The 18,604-nt window shown below is 38.2% G+C and overlaps 2 protein-coding genes across 12 annotated transcripts in view; one reads left to right on the forward strand and one right to left on the reverse strand.

Annotated features, from left to right (window-relative positions):
* LOC127846575 (TBC1 domain family member 20-like) overlaps nucleotides 1-18,604 on the reverse strand; it is a 69,117-nt gene that overhangs the window by 38,737 nt on the left and 11,776 nt on the right. For 2 of the 11 annotated variants that reach the window (XM_052377986.1, XM_052377985.1), the window contains one exon: nucleotides 8,338-18,099. In XM_052377986.1, coding sequence (XP_052233946.1) covers nucleotides 17,898-18,099 — 202 coding nt within the window. In that variant the 3' untranslated portion in view covers nucleotides 8,338-17,897. The remainder of the gene's footprint in view (nucleotides 1-8,337; nucleotides 18,100-18,604) is intronic. The other 9 variants (XM_052377997.1, XM_052377996.1, XM_052377994.1 and 6 more) reach the window with 9 other exon arrangements.
* On the forward strand, nucleotides 1,885-7,524 carry LOC127846573 (uncharacterized). Its single transcript, XM_052377984.1, has 2 exons — nucleotides 1,885-3,026; nucleotides 3,365-7,524. The coding sequence occupies exons 1-2, from the start codon at nucleotides 2,061-2,063 to the stop codon at nucleotides 3,650-3,652; spliced, it is 1,254 nt and encodes a 417-aa protein (XP_052233944.1). The 5' UTR covers nucleotides 1,885-2,060; the 3' UTR covers nucleotides 3,653-7,524.

Consider the following 18,604-nt stretch of genomic DNA (forward strand, 5'->3'; position numbering starts at 1 on the left):
TGGTCCATTAAATTAACCAACAATATAAGTATTGATGCACAGCATCAAAGGGCGTCGGGAATTTCAGTGTAAAAGGCACTCAATGAAGTTACATGGAACGATTTTTTTCTACTGTAAATATTAATATATTGGCCGATTATTTTAAACAAAATAGAAAAGGTACTGGTATAACCATTATCTATGATTTTGTGTTATAACTCCCAAATAACCATTATCTATGATTTTGTGTTATAACTCCCAAATAACCATTATCTATGATGTTGTGTTGTAACCCCCAAATATTAAATAGTTCATTTTATTTACATTTGTTTCCTGTTTTTACTGGCATCCGTGTGCAGTTTTCATTAATGGAACAGAACTGTGTAGGTTTTAAAAAATCTGCTTCATCTTGTAAGCGTAATTTCATATTTTTAGGGGAGATGATTCTGAACTTATTCTTACGTTGCTCATTTACGATAGGGGTTGAGTACTCATTGATATGAAAACACTGTTAAGTTTTAATGTGTTTACGACCCCCCCCCCCCACAACACCCACCCTCTCACACATATATTTCATAGGCATAATAAAGACAAAAAATGGTTACAATAAAACAGCACATTTATTTAAACTAAAATGTCTACATCAAAACAACAAGTTAACATAGAACACAAATACAATAATTTGATTCTACTGGGGCTCGAACCTTGGGCCTCTCACATGTGAAGCGAGCGTGTAACCACTACACTACGGAACCGCTTGAAAAATCACCTTCTTACTAAGATGTTAATAAGTGACTGTAGTGTAACGGTTATCAATAAAGCAATTAACCGTGTTATCGCTGTCGTCTTGTAAAATTGAATTAAATACGCGTTAACCAAAACACGAACAACAAAAGTCTTCGCTATTGTTAGAAATCACAAAATAAATATATTTTGATTATGTTTTGTTTTTATACAAAACCAGAAAGTTTCACCGGTTCGCGTATTTACCAAGTCCCTGTGATCTTTTATTATTGCCCAGTCCCTGTGATCAGTTATTAATTAAAAGAATTAGCTTTGCATTATTGGCAATAAATGTTGTAGTAAATGTAATAAGCACAAATGCAGTACTTATTTACACTAATTTACACAAAAAATCGATCACCACTATGCAAGATATTCTGACAACAAAATATATACATTGATCCGTAAAATAACTTCTCCTCCCATAAGCGAAAAAAAACGTATTACATACAAGTCGCCGCCCTTTAGTGCGACGCCAATGATAGCTTACTTTAAATTATAACGGTTGATACGGTGTGTGATTTTGAAAGGATTCTAAATGGGTCATGTTTATTTGTACCAGCAATTTAGTGGGTTTTCCAAAAAAGTTGCTTTTTCCGGGATACATATATTTTGGGAATGGTTTTGCTCGCCCCTAAATTGTAGACGAGTGAGCGAATGTCCGAATGAGCTTTTGTATTTCTGTTGAATTAGACATCCTCACTTTTACCGATTAATTGATATTAGCAAAAGTGAAATGCCCGGGGTATTCTTATGATCACTTCTTTGTTATCAATTCGGGATGAGAATACAGTTGGAAACCAATGCAAACAAGATAATTATTCTCCTAGTGCATCCCATGCCCTCCAACCAGGTTAATAAAGCGTTATAATTTGGCAATAAATTGTCAACTGCGAAACTGTAATCTCCATGTGGTCAACTCCTTGTCATTAAATGATGTTCGGTCTTAAAGTATTCTCTGGGTCATTCGTCACTTAAATCATTTTTTCGTACTTTTCTTTTTATTGTTATAACAAATCGCCGCATTTTACACTATCGTGCAATCCAGTGCAGTATATCATTATTTATGGCTCTATACGCGCCAGTTCACTTATTAAATCATATGATGTATACATACATCATTGGAAATCCCCGCGTATTACCAGTTTTCAAGTCAAGCCTTTAAATCAACACTACTTGATCTACAATACCGTTGAAAACGGGACTAAGTTATTCAATGCGTAAAACCGACATTATGAATGTATATTATAAAAAATATTAATACATCACGCATGTACCAGTGACCGAGGTGGATTTATATGCACAAGATGCCATTTCCAGTGCCTGGACTTCCTACAGCTGCTGTTGTTGTGGATATTCACTGCCGGAATACGCAATACTCGCAACATGTTGACCAGATTTTACGGAGTTTGGATCATAGACAAGTAGATTTACTTGACATTACGAAGAAATTAAAAAGGACTCGATGTGTATCACGCCAAAAATCCAAACTGCTTATTGAGATCGCAACGGATCAACATTTAGACACGCGCACGAAGATCTCGTGCTTTTTAGAGGCAGTTGTCAATGACGTCCCGATCAGAAGTTTGTACAGAGCGTTATGTGAATACGGCAACGACGAGTTGTTCCTTTTGCTTTTGTGCCGGAGGTTTTCAAACCCAACAGTTGTTGGAAATGTCGAACTTCCGAACAATACATTTGCTTACCAAAGATACCAGATGTTAAGACGGTGCATTGATAATCACTGTTACAATGAGGGTCCACGGATAGCTCTAGAACACGAAGATACTGAGCAAACGGCTTCGTTCTATACAAAAAAGACTCAGCGATTACTGGACGATTTGGTTATTATCAAATTGAGTCGGGTACAGCTATACGGATCAAACGAAAGCGACACGCGGCGCGAACTTTTGAAAGAAATGTTTCTGTTGTGCACTGATAATCTCGACAGAACATTTCTTGATTTGATATATCATTCCAAGATGGCTGTAACGGCGGCTAAATCTGGGGATACGCCCGGATGCCTGATCAGCATTCAACAGGCAATGGCTCTGATTTGCAACTGCCGCCCGTGTTTCGCGACTGTGATGGCCCTTAATGACGTCATGTATGCCTATCAAGAGCTATACTTTTTAAACCCAAACAGGAACTCAGACTTTCGTCAGGAGGCCGTTGACCATAGTCGCCTTGCATATCATATCATGGAGAGCAGCGCTTCGGACGCGGTGCAGCACCAGTGGAAACGAGTGAACCTTCTGTTTAAGGTTAGTTATGCTTCATTGGTTGTTGTCGGCTCGGGTACTTAATATTACCCCGGGTATTTTAAAGTGTAGTTAAACGTACAGCGGATACGGAAAAATACACTTAAAGGCACTTGGCCATATTCCGGGGTACTTTTTAGTATATTTTCCGTACCCCAGGTACTTTCAGTATACCCGGGGTACTTATACGTAGTACCTGAGCCGACAATGACCAATCGAGCGTTTTATATAGTATCGTTCATAATTTCAAACCACGAAGTATATAACAAGAAAGCTTGTTACATTTGGACCACAATGTGCGATACATCTACGTTAAATGTTCATTTGTTATTTCATTCAAGGTCACGGCACTCCTGAACATATCCCACGAGTTCGCAGTTAGCAGCATTGACGATGTGGACGCAGACAGTTACGAGGAAGCCGAGGTTGCGGTAAAAGAAGTGGACAAAATGGAGAGCGAGATTGAAATCCGACGCGAAATGATTCTTATGTTGTGCAAAGCGCGGCTTTCAGAGAGTTCGGGCCCGGATTTAGCGCTCGGCTACGCGGTACGCGCGCTGACCTCGCCCCGGAAGGATGCATTCGCCCGACAGAGAACAGAAACATCGAGGCCTACCACAGTCGGTTAAGAGATTTGGTAGACCGACAAGACCCTTCGTAGTTTCGCACTTTGCACACAGCTACGTTACCATGTGTCCGAGTGCGCCTTACGCGTACACGCACGGATCATTCAGGCTTTTTTAATTTGTAATTAAGTCCGTTTTGAAAACAACCGTCATCTGTATGTGGGAATTTTAGTGCTTATTGTAACATATATATATTACTTTAGGAATGGAAGGACAAAATGTATAAGAAGCAATTGATAACTGAGGAAGCGATTTCTAGGAGTAGGGTATATATGTGTCTTTTTCTGAGAAAACTTGGCTTAATTCATGTGCGTTAAGTGTCGTCAGGCTAATCAGGGACGACACTTTCCGCTTAAATGGTACTTTTAGTTTCAAGGAAGTCCCTCCTTACCGAAAATCAAGTTTAGGCGGAAAGTGTCTTCCCTGATTAGCCTGTGCGGACTGCACAGGCTAATCTGGGACGTCACTTTACGTACATGTATTATGCCCAGTTTTATCAGAACAATACATAATACTCACATATGTGTCATTTTTTGCAATCGATACTTTATTTGATGAATTTCATTGGAAGTTGCGATTGTTTCATTTACAATTGAATTACATGAAACAGTCCAACGCCCTTCCTCTTAGAATGGACTTGATATGGTTACATGAACTTCTGAAAGAGCTTGTTTAAGTGTACATTTGCATGCACTAAAGGTTTATAGAGCAAATCAATATTGGCACGTTTTAAGTCTTACTTCGTTCTGTTAACTGTCGGACACAGTGCATAAGTACAACAGTGTACAACCTAAACGGACACATGTTAACGTTTAGCCAAAGAGAAAATAGTAGAAGGGAAATTTATACACTACAGTATTTGGTGTATACTAATGCACGTCTCCGAAAACTTATTTCAATCATGTACAGAAGAAACTGTTTGCAATTTAAAGGTAGGCACATCTTTGCTTGTGTGTCATCTTATTAATACCTCAGTCACAAATAGAGACCGATCACCGTCCGATCAGCGGACGACGTACTTTTACGCTCATTGGGCTGGCGCCCGGCCGATGATCGCAGGGACACCGGGTCATTTCGTAGCATCGGGCGTCGTCCGGATTAATTTTAAGTCTCACTTAAAATTTCACTCGACGTCGGGTCCGGGAAGAAATCAAGCTCAGATCGAAAAAAGATCGGACGATCAACGCACGGTTATCGCCCAATGATCGCCCGACATCGGGTTCATTGTACGTTATCGGCAAAAATCAGGTATTTCCATGGGACAAATACATCGGCCGGCGACCGTCTGATTGCCAGAGGGCATCCGCACGATGACTGACGGATGCCGGAAGGAGATCGTTATGATACTCGTTCAACGAATCAGATGTCGGGCAATCGCCGGACGATAACCGTGCGTTAATTGTCCGATCTTTTTTTTTGTTATCTACTAATGCCTCAGTCACAAATAATCCGGTCGCCGGCCGATGTATCCGATCTCCAGGCATCGGGAAGACTGGACACGTCGGAGCCGTCCGCCGTCCGATGAGTGACAAAGTTTAAAACCTCAGTCACAAATAGACACCGATCACCGTCCGATCAGCTCAGCGGCCGACGTTATTTTCCGCTCATCGGGCTGGTGCCGGCCGATGATCGCACGCACATCGGGTCATTTTGTAGCATCGGGCGGCGTCTGGATTAATTTTTTATATCACAGTTTGTTTTACCCGACATCGGGCCCGGGAAGGAATCGAGTCGAGATCGAAAAAAGATCGGACGATCAACGAACGGTTATCGCCCGGCGTGCGCCCGGCATCAGATTCATTGTACGTGTATCATAACGAGCATCGTCCGGCGTCCGTCGGGCATCGTGCGGAGGCCCTCCGGCAATCAGACGGTAGCCGGCCGATGTATATGCCTCTGGGAAATAGTAAAACCTTTACTTTTGCCGATACACGTTCAATGAATCCGATGTCGGGCGATAACCGCGCGTTGATCGTCCGATCTTGTTTCGATCTCAAATCGATTCCTTCCCGGGCCCGACGTCGGGTAAAATTTTAAGTGAGACTTAAAATTAATCCGGACGCCGCCCGATGCTACAAATTGGCCCGGTTTCCGTGCGCTCATTGGCCGGTCGCCAGCCCGATGAGCGGAAAAATACGTCGGCAGCCGATCGGACGTTGATCGGTGTCTGTTTGTGACTGAGGAATAAAGTCGGGCCCGATGCTACAAAATGAGCCGGTGACCGTGCGATCATCGACCGGGCGCCATCCCGTTGAGCGTAAAAATACGGTGTGTCATTTACTGAAAGCCTTTAGGCCTTTCATCTGTATTCAATACCGACACTGGCAATTAATTAAAATATTTTACATATTTAAATGATAATTTTATAGCAGTTAGTTTTGATTGGATTGATCTCATAAGTTATGGGCCATTCTGTTTAGTTCATGTACCGTATACAATTTTTTTTATAAACCAGGTTTTCCGAAGGAAAAAACTGGTTATTAGATTGGCGAATGTCGGCGGGTGGGCGGGCCGTCTGGTGGGCGGGCGGGCTGGCGGACGGACAGAACAAGCTTGTCTGGGCCATAACTTTGTCGTTCATTGTGATATTTTAAAATCATTTGTCATATTTGTTCACCATCATTAGACGGTGTGTGGCGCGAAAGAATTACGTCGATATCTCCAAGGTCAAGGTCACACCTTGAGTTCAAAGGTCAAAAAAGGTCATAAATGAGCTTGTCCGGGCCATAACTATGTCATTTATTATGAGATTTTAAAGTCATTTGTGCACCATCATTGGACGGTGTGTCGCACGTAAGAATTACGTCAATATCTCCAAGGTCAAGGTCGCCACAACTAAAAAAAAGATTTATTTTGAAACAAAGGGGGTTAATTTAAAACAATCAGTTCAGTTTCACTCGTCTCCCTTTATCAAACTTTTTTTTCAAATTGAAAACCTGGTTTTGTGACAATTTTGTCCCTTGTTTGACATAATTTAGGGAAATGCTTTTTTGTTACCTGTATACAATGCATTTTATTTGTCACAATTGAATTACCCATATTTTCTATACTCTTTACACATGTCATTTTATAAAGTGTGCGTATAACTCAATGACTTTAGTCTTAACTATGTTTATGTTTTTCTCTCTATACTACATGTATATGTAATTATGTACACTGGTTTATTTATTCAAACTTAATATGTAATTTTTTTAAAGATATTTTGTTCAAATTTCTGCGATAAACTAGTTATCCTTATGTTATATTTATGTCAAAATATGTGGTGAATATTCAAATACATCATATTTTCCACTCATTGTTCAAAAATGTTATACTCAATGTGATAATTCTCATTATTTCTGTGCCATATTGTAATTGTTTATATGTATTCATATACAAGCACAATGTTAAATATGTCTGCTTATATATACTATTGTTTAATAAGATGTAAATCACATTTCTATGTCCATCACACTAAAAGATATGCTATTTTTATTATTATTACATGACATTTGAGCTGGGTCATGCTAAAATGGGTTTTAAAGTCATTTGCCACAGCGTATTCTCGCAGTCTTTTTAGGAGTTACTCTGTCGACTATTCAGACACACAAGGTTTCATTGTCTCATTAGCTGACAGAGTAGCTACTTACCATACTGTGCAGGTTGGTCTGGAGCTACGTTGGCCAGGTAAGACATTAGACTAATTTTTATTTGCATTACGCTGGCCATATAATAAATAGAAGCAAGTGTAAATGTAAGACTTAAATGCTTCAAAATTAACAACACTGCTTAGAATCTCAAAGTATTAAATCTATTGAATTTACCTCTATAACTTTGAATGTAATCTCTGATGTTTTATTGATGCTGTTTTCAATAAAGTATTTACAGTTAAAAGATCAGGTGTATACTTATTTAATGAACAACAGTAATGAGGAGTAAAGCAACACCTCTAACAAATAATGAAAGTACATGGAATCACATAATCACCATACATCCTGTCATCATGATTATTTACCAAAATACAACCATGACATGAACATCAACTAAACCACGATTTCAAGAATTATTTACAATGAAAATTGCAAATTACACATTGAACTTTGCTACTGCAGACTCATGTTTGTAAAACTGAATAAAACATGCATGCCCCCATATGGGCTCTCAGTTGTAGTGGCAGCCATTGTGTGACTACGTTTTTTTGTCACTGTGACCTTGACCTTTGACTTAGTGACCTGAAAATCAATAGGGGTCATCTGCCAGTCATGATCAATGTACCTATACAGTTTCATGATCCTAGGCCTAATTATTCTTGAGCTATAATCCGGAAACCGTTTTACTGTTTCGAGTCACTGTGACCTTGACCTTTGACCTAGTGACCTGAAAATCAATAGGGGTCACCTGCAAGTCATGATCAATGTACCTATGAAGTTTCATGATCCTAGGCGTAAGCATTCTTGAGTAATCATCCGGAAACCATTTTACTATTTCGAGTCACCATGACCTTGACCTTTGACATAATGACCTGAAAATCAATAGGGGTCTTCTGCGAGTCATGATCAATGTACCTATGAAGTTTCATGATCCTAGGCGTAAGCATTCTTGAGTTATCATCCGAAACCATTTTACTGTTTCGAGTCACTGTGACCTTGCCCTTTGACCTAGTGACCTGAAAATCAATAGGGGTCATCTGCCAATCATGAGCAATGTACGTATGAAGTTTCATGATCCTAGGCATAAGCATTCTTGAGTTATCATCCGGAAACCATTTTACTATTTCAAGTCACTGTAACCTTGACCTTTGACCTAGTGACCTGAAGTACCTATGAAGTTTCATGATCCTAGGCCTAATATCATCCGGAAACCATCTGCTGGACGGACGGACCGACCTACCGACATGTGCAAAAACAATATACCCCCTCTTCTTAGAAGGGGGGCATAATAAAGGTGTTCTTGAACACATAAAGCAATTATTCTACGAGTTTCAACCACTCATAAAGTGGTTTCTAAAATGAGATGGTCTACTCGTTAACAACAATTATAGACTTTAAACTTAATCACAACATAAAATATTGCAAAAAGAGAAAGCTGTTAATATTTCATAAGGGATTTCTATTGGCTTAATGTTTATTTGGACCATGGCTTAATCTTACAAAAAATTATTAAAGTATCCAAAATAACAAACAAAGAGAAATAACTTTCAAATATGTAAAACATATGACCTACAATGTACATCAATAAATAGAAATGAAAACTGGAACTAAAATTACATCTTGTTTTTTCCCATTTAAATATGAATGTCATGACATCTACCTGACCAGACTTACAGGTAATATTTATTAACATTGAGAAGGTCAAACTTGGTTTTTGATTTATATCGATAAGAACAGACCATTATATGACTGTTGTTTGCTAAATCATTGCAATGTGCACTTTACAGATACTAGGAACAATCATACAAAATATATTTATTGAAGAGGGCACTGTTTGTGAAAAATATTTTTCTTAGGAAATATTAAAAACAAAGTAAAACTTATCTTCTACTTACATTAGACAAATTCAAAGATGAAAAGTTATGTAACAATATTCAACAAGAGCTGTGTTTGTGAAACACAATGTCCTCTACTACGCCGCTTTGAAGCCATATATTTGACCTTTGATCTTGAACGATGACCTTGATCTTGACCTTTCACCACTCAAAATGTGCAGCTCCATGAGATACACATGCATGCCAAATATCAAGTTGCTATCTTTAATATTGCAAAAGTTATGCCCAAGGTTAAAGTTTTGGGACAGAATGACAAACAGAATGACAGACAGACAGACCAAAAACAATATACCCCCGATCATTCGATCCGGGGGCATAAAAATTGTGCAATGAAAAATCAAAATTACCATAAATATTATCAATGTGGAATTATTTTTTACAAACAGAGTTACTTCAGCCCTGCTCAGAGGAAATAAGTATCATGCATGTGCATAAAGTGTTGTCCCCTAATCAGACGCAACACTTACAGCATTTGTTTAAATTTTCATTTATAGGAAGGCTGTTCTAAACGAAAATTCAATCAAAGCCAAAAGCTTCGTACCAGATAAGCTAGAGCAAACTGCACAGGTTAATCTGTGACGAGACTTTACCCACATACATAAACCAACTTTTTTCTAAGAATGTTGCTTATTTGTTGAAAATACTAGGAGCAGATAAGTGTTAAATGAAGAGCACATGAAACAACATTTATTTTACGACTGCAACAATATCGATTAAACGCCACATTTGTTCAGTTGACTAGTTTCACGACATGATTACAATATATTTTACCTCTCAATAAACATCACACAAATGAAATCGAATGAACAGGTATAAAGTATTCACTAACAGATCTATATAATATATTATGCAATTAAGAGAGTGGGATATAATGGCCGCAACGTTAACCAGAAACAGCCGTTGGTAACCACGAGCCCCGAAAGAGTGGATGATACACTCGTGGAAGTCGACCGCAAGAAAATTATGCCTACCGGTGGTGGAAGAGCACACGTTGAATTACCGATGTGAAGTAACGACGCTATAGTAGCTACACCACCTACCCAAATAGAAATGCTCTTGATCATGAAGCGACCGGGCCAGGTAAAACCATTTAGTTTATTGAGCTAGACCTAGCTCTACCAGTCGCTTGACCTCTTAATATCCATGATCGCTACACTTGCGATCACGCTTTTCTTGATCGCCTCACTTACACCTGCGATCACACTTTTACTTATCACACTTTTACTTGATCGCTACACTTGCAATCATAGCACTTTTATACCAATGGTCACTTGACCATTACACACTTTTTAACTCGGACATTAAGTACCAAGGGTCACTTGACCATTACACACTTTACCAATGGTCACTTGACCATTACGCACTTTTTAATTCGGACATTTAATATCAATGGTCACTTGACCATTACACACTTTTTAACTCGGACATTTAATACCACGGACATTGAATACCAATGGTCACTTGACCATTACACACTTTTTAACTCGGACATTTAATACATCTCGGACATTTAATACCAATGAGTCCATTCGAGCCAATGTGTGAATTCATTGTCGCTAAGGTTAGCTTGCAGAGATAAATGTTGTAGAACAAGAACGCATGCCCCTCCAATCCCCCGGCAAACAGAATTTTCCGCCACTGCAACAGGAAGGCAAATACATACAAACAATACATGGACGACGAATAAAACAGTTTGTAATAGATAAAAATAATTTGTAATACATCACAATCAAGTATATAACAATCGTAGAAGAACATGACAGTACAACCATGATTTGTAGACATCACTTCTATTCTGTAACATTAAATGGTGTTTTCAAGGCCAGGGGAAAAACCAGAGATAAAACTTCATCGGAAAACCGATGTCAAATAACTCTGGAAAACTGTACCTGAAAACACCCAAGTGTATGCATAAACTAGGTTTTATGTATTGTTCCTAATATGCGAATCATGTATGTCCGATTGAAACTAGTATGGCATAAAGTAAACAACAAACCCAGTATTGAGATTGAAAAAGGGGGCATTTAAACAAATGCCATAAAAGTGAGGGCGTTTAAAACTGGATGCCCTAACAATGAATGTAATATATACAAAAAAAGTGTATAAAATATCAACAGTTCGTTGGTCAGTTGTAGCACTCAAGATATTTCAAGCGCCGCACCACGCTGTCCGATGGAATGCGCCCCAATTGTAAACAAAGGAAGGCTGAACCCATCTCGGTCGTCTGTGAGGATGTTGCTGACACTGGCACAGATATGCGCTTAACCTTTAAGCACAAGCTTTGAATAACCCGAAAAGGACGAGGATGATAAACTACGCATGTAGCCCATAGAGTCCATTGGAGCAAATGTGCTGAGTTGTTGCCGCATAGGTTAGCTGCCGAATTCCCGTGCACTAGATGAACAGGCAAAAGCGCCCCAGTTGTACACGAACTTATGTTGAATCCATATTGATTGCTTGTGAGGATGTTGCCGGAACCGTCGCTGAGCCTTGAATTACTTGGAGGTACCCGAAAAGACTAGGATGATAATCAACGCATGAAGACCACAGAGTCCATTCGAGCAAATGTGCTGGGTCATTGTCACGTAGGTAGCGGTAAAAATCATGTGCACTATAAGAGCACGCCACAGTCCGTTGATCAGTTGTAGCCACCCAAGACACCCCAAGCGCTGCGACACGCTGTCCGTCGGAATGCGATCCAGTTGAACAGGACCCAATGTTGGACCCAATTTGATCGGTCGTGAGGAAGCTACCTGGCCCCGGCACAGGTACGCGCCTGGAAGTCGGCCACGGGACCCTAGGAGCCCGTCAGGAGCCGGTGTACATTGACTGGAAATAAAGAACTTTTCGGCAGAATCATATAACAAAAACATTTAAAACCGTATTACTGTAAGATATGATAACACATGGAATTTGTTTATTGTTAACTGTGGACGTCCAACCAGTCTCGATATTATTTTACGACTGCAACGATATCGATGATACACTCGTGGAAGTCGGCCGCAAGAAAATTATGCCTACCCGTAGTGGAAGAGCACGCGTTGAATTACCGATGTGAAGTAACGACGCTATAGTAGCAACACCGCCTACCCAAATAAAAATGCTCTTGATCATCAAGCGACCGGGCCAGGAAAAACCATTTAGTTGATTGGGCTAGACCTAGCTCTACCAGTCGCTTGACCTCTTAATATCCATGATCTCTACACTTGCGATCACACTTTACTTGATCGCTCCACTTGCGATCACACTTTACTTGATTGCTACACTTGCGATCACACTTTAATTGATCGCTACACTTGCGATCATGCTTTACTTGATCGCTACACTTATACCTGCGATCACACTTTTACTTATCACACTTTTACTTGATCGCTGCACTTGCGATCATACCACTTTTTATACCAATGGTCACTTGACCATTACACACTTTTTAACTCGGACATTAAGTACCAATGGTCACTTGACCATTACACACTTTACCAATGGTCACTTGACCATTACGCACTTTTTTATTCGGACATTTAATATCAATGGTCACTTGACCATTACACACTTTTTAACTCGGACATTTAATACCACGGAAATTTAATACCAATGGTCACTTGACCATTACACACTTTTTTAACTCGGACATAACTCGGACATTTAATACATCTCTGACATTTAATACCAATAAGCGCTATACAAGTTTTTTCCCTGCGGCATTGCTACTATTTTTAAAGCTTAACCTTTAAATTAGGTTGATATACTACGCCTGAAACCCAGAGTCCATTCGAGCCAATGTGTTGATTCATTGCCGCTAAGGTTAGCTTGTAGAGATAAATGTTGTAGAATAAGTACGCATGCCCCTCCAATCCCCCGGCAAACATAATTTTTTCCGCCACAATAAATTTCACAAATTTATCCCCCACAAATTCTGGTGCGGTATTGTACGAAAGCCACGAGTTGAACGACAAACTATTGGTAACCTGTGACGTGACTTTTTAGCTTGCTTACCCAGCGATGTCACACTTTTTACAACACGGCCATGTAAGCACCATAATCGCTCAACCAGCGATTACACACCGGTTAACTCGGACCTTTAATACCAAGAATCGTTCAACCAGCTATTAGACACATACAAGTTTTTCTCGTACGGTATGGCTTCTATCTTTTAAGCTTAAATGTTCAACGCATATAAATTAATATTTATGTTTTTATATTTTTAGCATTAAGATACCGGTATATACCGTATAATTAATGGCTTATGAAATTTATACAAGTGTTGATAATGTTTCCGTTTCATAAGATTAAGAAAACGAATTATTCCATGTGTCCGCAATACCACGAAAAAAAAGATATTAGTTTGTCGTTTTTATTTTTTATTTTTTAAATAGAGCAATGAAATAGCTTGCACTGGCCACGCCTACTTGCAGGACACGCCTCCGGAATGAATGCCTCTTGGATAGCATGTTCAGAGACAGACTGTTTTGTATGCTTGACGAGTACGGATGTAAATAAAACCAGTATAACTTTCAATGGTGTTTGTTCCTTAAATGGAGTTCCTTTAATGGTGATAAATAGTGTATTCTGTAGAAGAAACACTACAATTGGCGACAAGGAAACCAGTAAACTACAATCGTTTCCGGGAAAATAAATGTTATTAATTTATATTCAGAAATAAATAAGTCGTATTTGACATAATTTCATCGTGTGTTCTATTTATACCACAATATCATAACATGATAATGTCACATGATTTTGTATCTTAAGTTTAAACATTAACAAAAACACACTCCATAATAAAAAAAAGACATAACAAGGTAAACAAGTTGACTTCTATGTCTTGCATGTTTTGGCTTGATTTCACACTTGTAAACAAAGCAACACAGTTTTGCCCCATGGGTAATATTTCATCAATGCCTATGTGATGAAGAAACATAACCCATTACTATGAGCCTTATTGCACAAACCCACAAGGACTGCTCGAGTTCCAGATATATTAATACACAGGTCATGTCTTGAAATTATAAAAGGTCCATACAAAACATGAAAATAAAGGTTTTGAATTAATCCTTGTATCTAACAAGGGACAAAATTGTCACAAAACCAGGTTTTCATTGTGAAAAAAAAATCTGATAAAGGGAGAAAACTCAAACTTAACTTTTGAAATGCACAAACAAAATTAACCCCCTTTGTAAGTTTGTTTTAAAAAAAAAATCTATTTTTATTTATGGCGACCTTGACATTAGAGATATTGACGTGATTCTTTCGTGCGACACACTGTCCCATGATGGTGAACAAATGTGCCAAATGATTTTAAAATCTCACAATGAATGACATAGTTATGGCCAGGACAAGCTCATTTATGGCCATTTTTGACCTTTGAACTCAAAGTGTGACCTTGACCTTGGAGATATCGACGTAATTATTTAGCGCGACACACCGTCCAATGATGGTGAACAAATGTGCCAAATGATTTTAAAATCTGACAATGAACGACATAGTTATGGCCCGGACAAGCTTGTTCCGCCCGCCCGCCAGCCAGCCAGCCCGCCCGCATTCGCCAATCTAATAACCAGTTTTTTCCTTCGGAAAACCTGGTTAAAAACTGAACCAGTATGTTTGTATTAAAATTAAAACAGGTCCATACAAAACATGAAAGTGAAATATTGAATTAATCCTTTTCTATAACGAATCATCCAGTTATGTTTAAAACACGTTCCAAAACTTAAAAAGATGATTATTTAACAACAGGGAAGCTGCTCCTTAACGCACTCAGTCAATAAAATGATCTGGTATTTAAAGTAATAAATTAATTGATTAAATGTACGAGAATGTAACACACAGAGAATGAGTTTAAAACTCACATAACCACAGAAAACCTCACACTTAGCTCTTTAATTAAATGATATTTCAGATATACCAAAACAAAGGACAGATAGTAAAACTGCCAAAAAGGATTGGAAGCCCAGAACAATTTCGTTATGACTATTTCATTCACAATCAGAACACAATAAAAGCAGATTGTGACTAAGAATATGTGTTTTAGAAAATAATACAAATGCCAGATTTAACAGAGATCTGTTAAAAATATGAATGAAACATCATATTATAATTTTTCAATTTGGAAAAGGAATATAATTATATCATCATTATTATGCAAGAACGGCTTCCACCTTATAACTAAAAAATACTATTTCATTAATTAATGTTTCTCTAAATAATTAATACTTAAGCATTTTTTTGCTCTGTTGGGTGGTCGCAAGCCATAAAGTTTTAATATAACTACAAAAAAGTAATATAATAAATAATTACAGAAATTAAATGTATAATTGAATAACAAACAGTAACAATTACAAATCAATTAAATAACTAGTATCACAAAATCATCAAATAAAGATTTAACACTATGGCCAATGAACGATGACAGAGAAACATGATTTGTTTGAAAAAAGAATGAACAAATAGACACAGTATTAAACTCAGCTGTACAAATATACATGTATTATCTTAAAATTTTAATTAAAGAATCATTTACAATAGAAAAATAGACATACTGCATTTAAATGTGGGTCCAATAGAACTAGAAATGTGTCAGAGACACTGATGCTCCAAAACCACCTGTTTGGCCACTGACTAAATGTACTATATATTCTGCAGTGGATAAAAAGACAACGTGTCATACTTTAACTAATAGTAGCAAAAATTCCTTTCTATACAACACCAGAAGGTATGTCAACTTCAACATTTTAAGCGAGATCCACCCAGAAGTGGAAGAAGAGTAGAAAATACAAGCTTCAGGACAAGGGACTTGAAGGGACAAGGGCAATTATTCATACAAAAACTCATCAATGCAAAAATTCCTTTCTTTATAATAAGCAAAACATTAGGTTCATTCAACTCTGAAAGTTTTAGCAAGACCCAGTCATTAAAGTAGTTAAAAAGTATTCAAAACACAAGCTTCAGAAAGCACAGATGTACAAACAAGTGCAATCCTTTATGAATCCATTTCTTTGGGGGGATTCAAATGTATCATAATACTAATAACAAGAGTTCGGTGGTCAATGAAAAAAAGCCTCCCAAACAGGGCTTTGAACTAGTGACCTCTATTTCAATTGGGTCATCTACTGTCCAAGGTTAATGCACATTTTTAGTATCAAGCCAATCGTTCAATTTGTTGACAAGTTATTGATCGTAAACAATTTTCACACTTATTGTGACAGTGATTTTAACCTTTGACCTAGTGACCAAAATTTCAATATGGGTCATCTACTGTCCAAGGCCAATGCACATGGGAAGTATCAAGCCAATTGGTCAATTCATTGAAGAGTTATTGATCCGAAATGATTTTCCCACTTATTGTGACAGTGACCATGACCTTTGACTTGGTCACCCCAATTTCAATAGGAGTCATCTACTGTTCAAGTCCAATACACATGGGAAGTATCATGCCAATCGGTCAATTTGTTGATGAGTTATTGATCTGAAACTTTTCACACTTATTGTGACAGTGACCTTGACCTTTGACCTAGTGACCCAAATTTCAATAGGGGTCATTAACTGACCAAGGCCAATGCACATGTGAAGTATCAAGCCAATCGGTGAATTTGTTCATGAATTATTGATCGGAAACAATTTTCACACTTATTGTGACAGTGAAATTGACCTTTGACCTAGTGACCAAAATATCTATAGGGGTCATCTACTGTCCAAGGCCAATGCACGTAAAGTATTAAGCCAATCGGTCAATTCATCCATGAGTTATTGATCACTTATTGTGACAGTGTCCTTGACCTTTGACCTAGTGACCCAAATTTCATTAGGGGTCATCTACTGTTCAAGGCCAATACACATGTATAGTATTAATCCAATCGGTCAATCCGTTGACAAGTTATTGATTGGAAACAAACTGATCTGCCGAAAGACCGACAGACAGACATCCAACAAAACAATATACCCCTTCTTCTTCGAAGGAGGGCATAATAAAGATAAAATATGAGTTTTTAGTATCTGATGAACAGCATCCAATTATTGCTATCTTTTAGAACATTTTTTTATATGGCTGCAATTCTTCAGCAATCAACAGTCTACATCTCACCTTGCTGACAAGTTTACACATTCAGCAATCAACAGTCTACATCTCACCTTGCTGACAAATTTACACATTCAGCAATCAACAGTCTATATCTCACCTTGCTGACAAGTTTACACATTCAGCAATCAACAGTCTACATCTCACCTTGCTGACAAGTATACACATTCAGCAATCAACAGTCTATATCTCACCTTGCTGACAAGTTTACACATTCAGCAATCAACAGTCTATATCTCACCTTGCTGACAAGTATACACATTCAGCAATCAACAATCTGCAGACTGTTGAAAAAGCCATCAGTATGTTAATTATGAAGAGAAAGCAAGAAGACACAAGAGCATAGTTGTCATTATGGACCAACAAACGATCAAATTCATCATTTCAAATGCTCAGAAAATTGGTTTCATTCAATAACTTTAAAATTGTGTGGTTATTTCACAACACAGGCAGTACTCAAGAACCCCAGCCTCGCCGCTTTAATTTAGATAAAACATGCTTGTTTCATTTCACCCTGGGTAGAAGTATCATATTGAAACCTTTACACATGTTTTCCACATTCAAGAGCAAAGTACAATTTTCACTTTTATAGTGCATGTTCAACTGACTAGTACAATATGGACACACTGGTCAATTTCACCATAACAATGCTAGGTCCACCATCCAGACAACAATTCCCAGTCTGTAGATCTCAAGTAAGCGATCATCACTGCACTGACCACTGCAGTCAGTGTCCAGAAGGTTACTTTGCAGTATACACTGGAGCCGTCTTGGTAGAACACTGATAACCAGCGGTTCTTTTTCCGTTCTTGTTTGTGACGGGACCTGCTCTGAAGTCTGACTTTCTGAAGTCTTAAAATAGATCCAGAGAAAGGGTATATTATAAACTCAATAAATAAAAATGGGCCATGCTCAGTGCAAATGGGGTTAAATGCATGTGCGTAAAGTGTCGTCCCAGATTAACCTATGCAGTCCGCACAGGCTGATCAGGGAAGACACCTTCCGCTTTAATGATATTTTTTCTTTCAAGAAAGTCTTTTCTTAGCTAAAATCCAGTTTAGGCGGAAAGTGTTGTCCCTGATTAGCCTGAGCAGTCCAATTATGGTACGACACTTTATGCCCGTGCATTAAACCCCCTTTCACAGAACAAGGCCCATTTGATTTTAATGGCCACCTAGTTTTTACCTCACTTGAACCCCTATTTAAACTTGGGGAATGTATAGTCTATTCATTTTCACTCATTTTTATGAAGACTGGTACACAAATGTGGCCTCAAGAGTGGTAAACAGCTAAAACAATCTTGACAAGGCACAACGAAAAATGTGCAACGCAATGTAACACAGGCAATATACTGACT

The sequence above is a fragment of the Dreissena polymorpha genome, chromosome 9 (genome assembly GCF_020536995.1).
Source record: "Dreissena polymorpha isolate Duluth1 chromosome 9, UMN_Dpol_1.0, whole genome shotgun sequence".
NCBI classification, from domain to species: Eukaryota; Metazoa; Mollusca; class Bivalvia; order Myida; family Dreissenidae; genus Dreissena; species Dreissena polymorpha.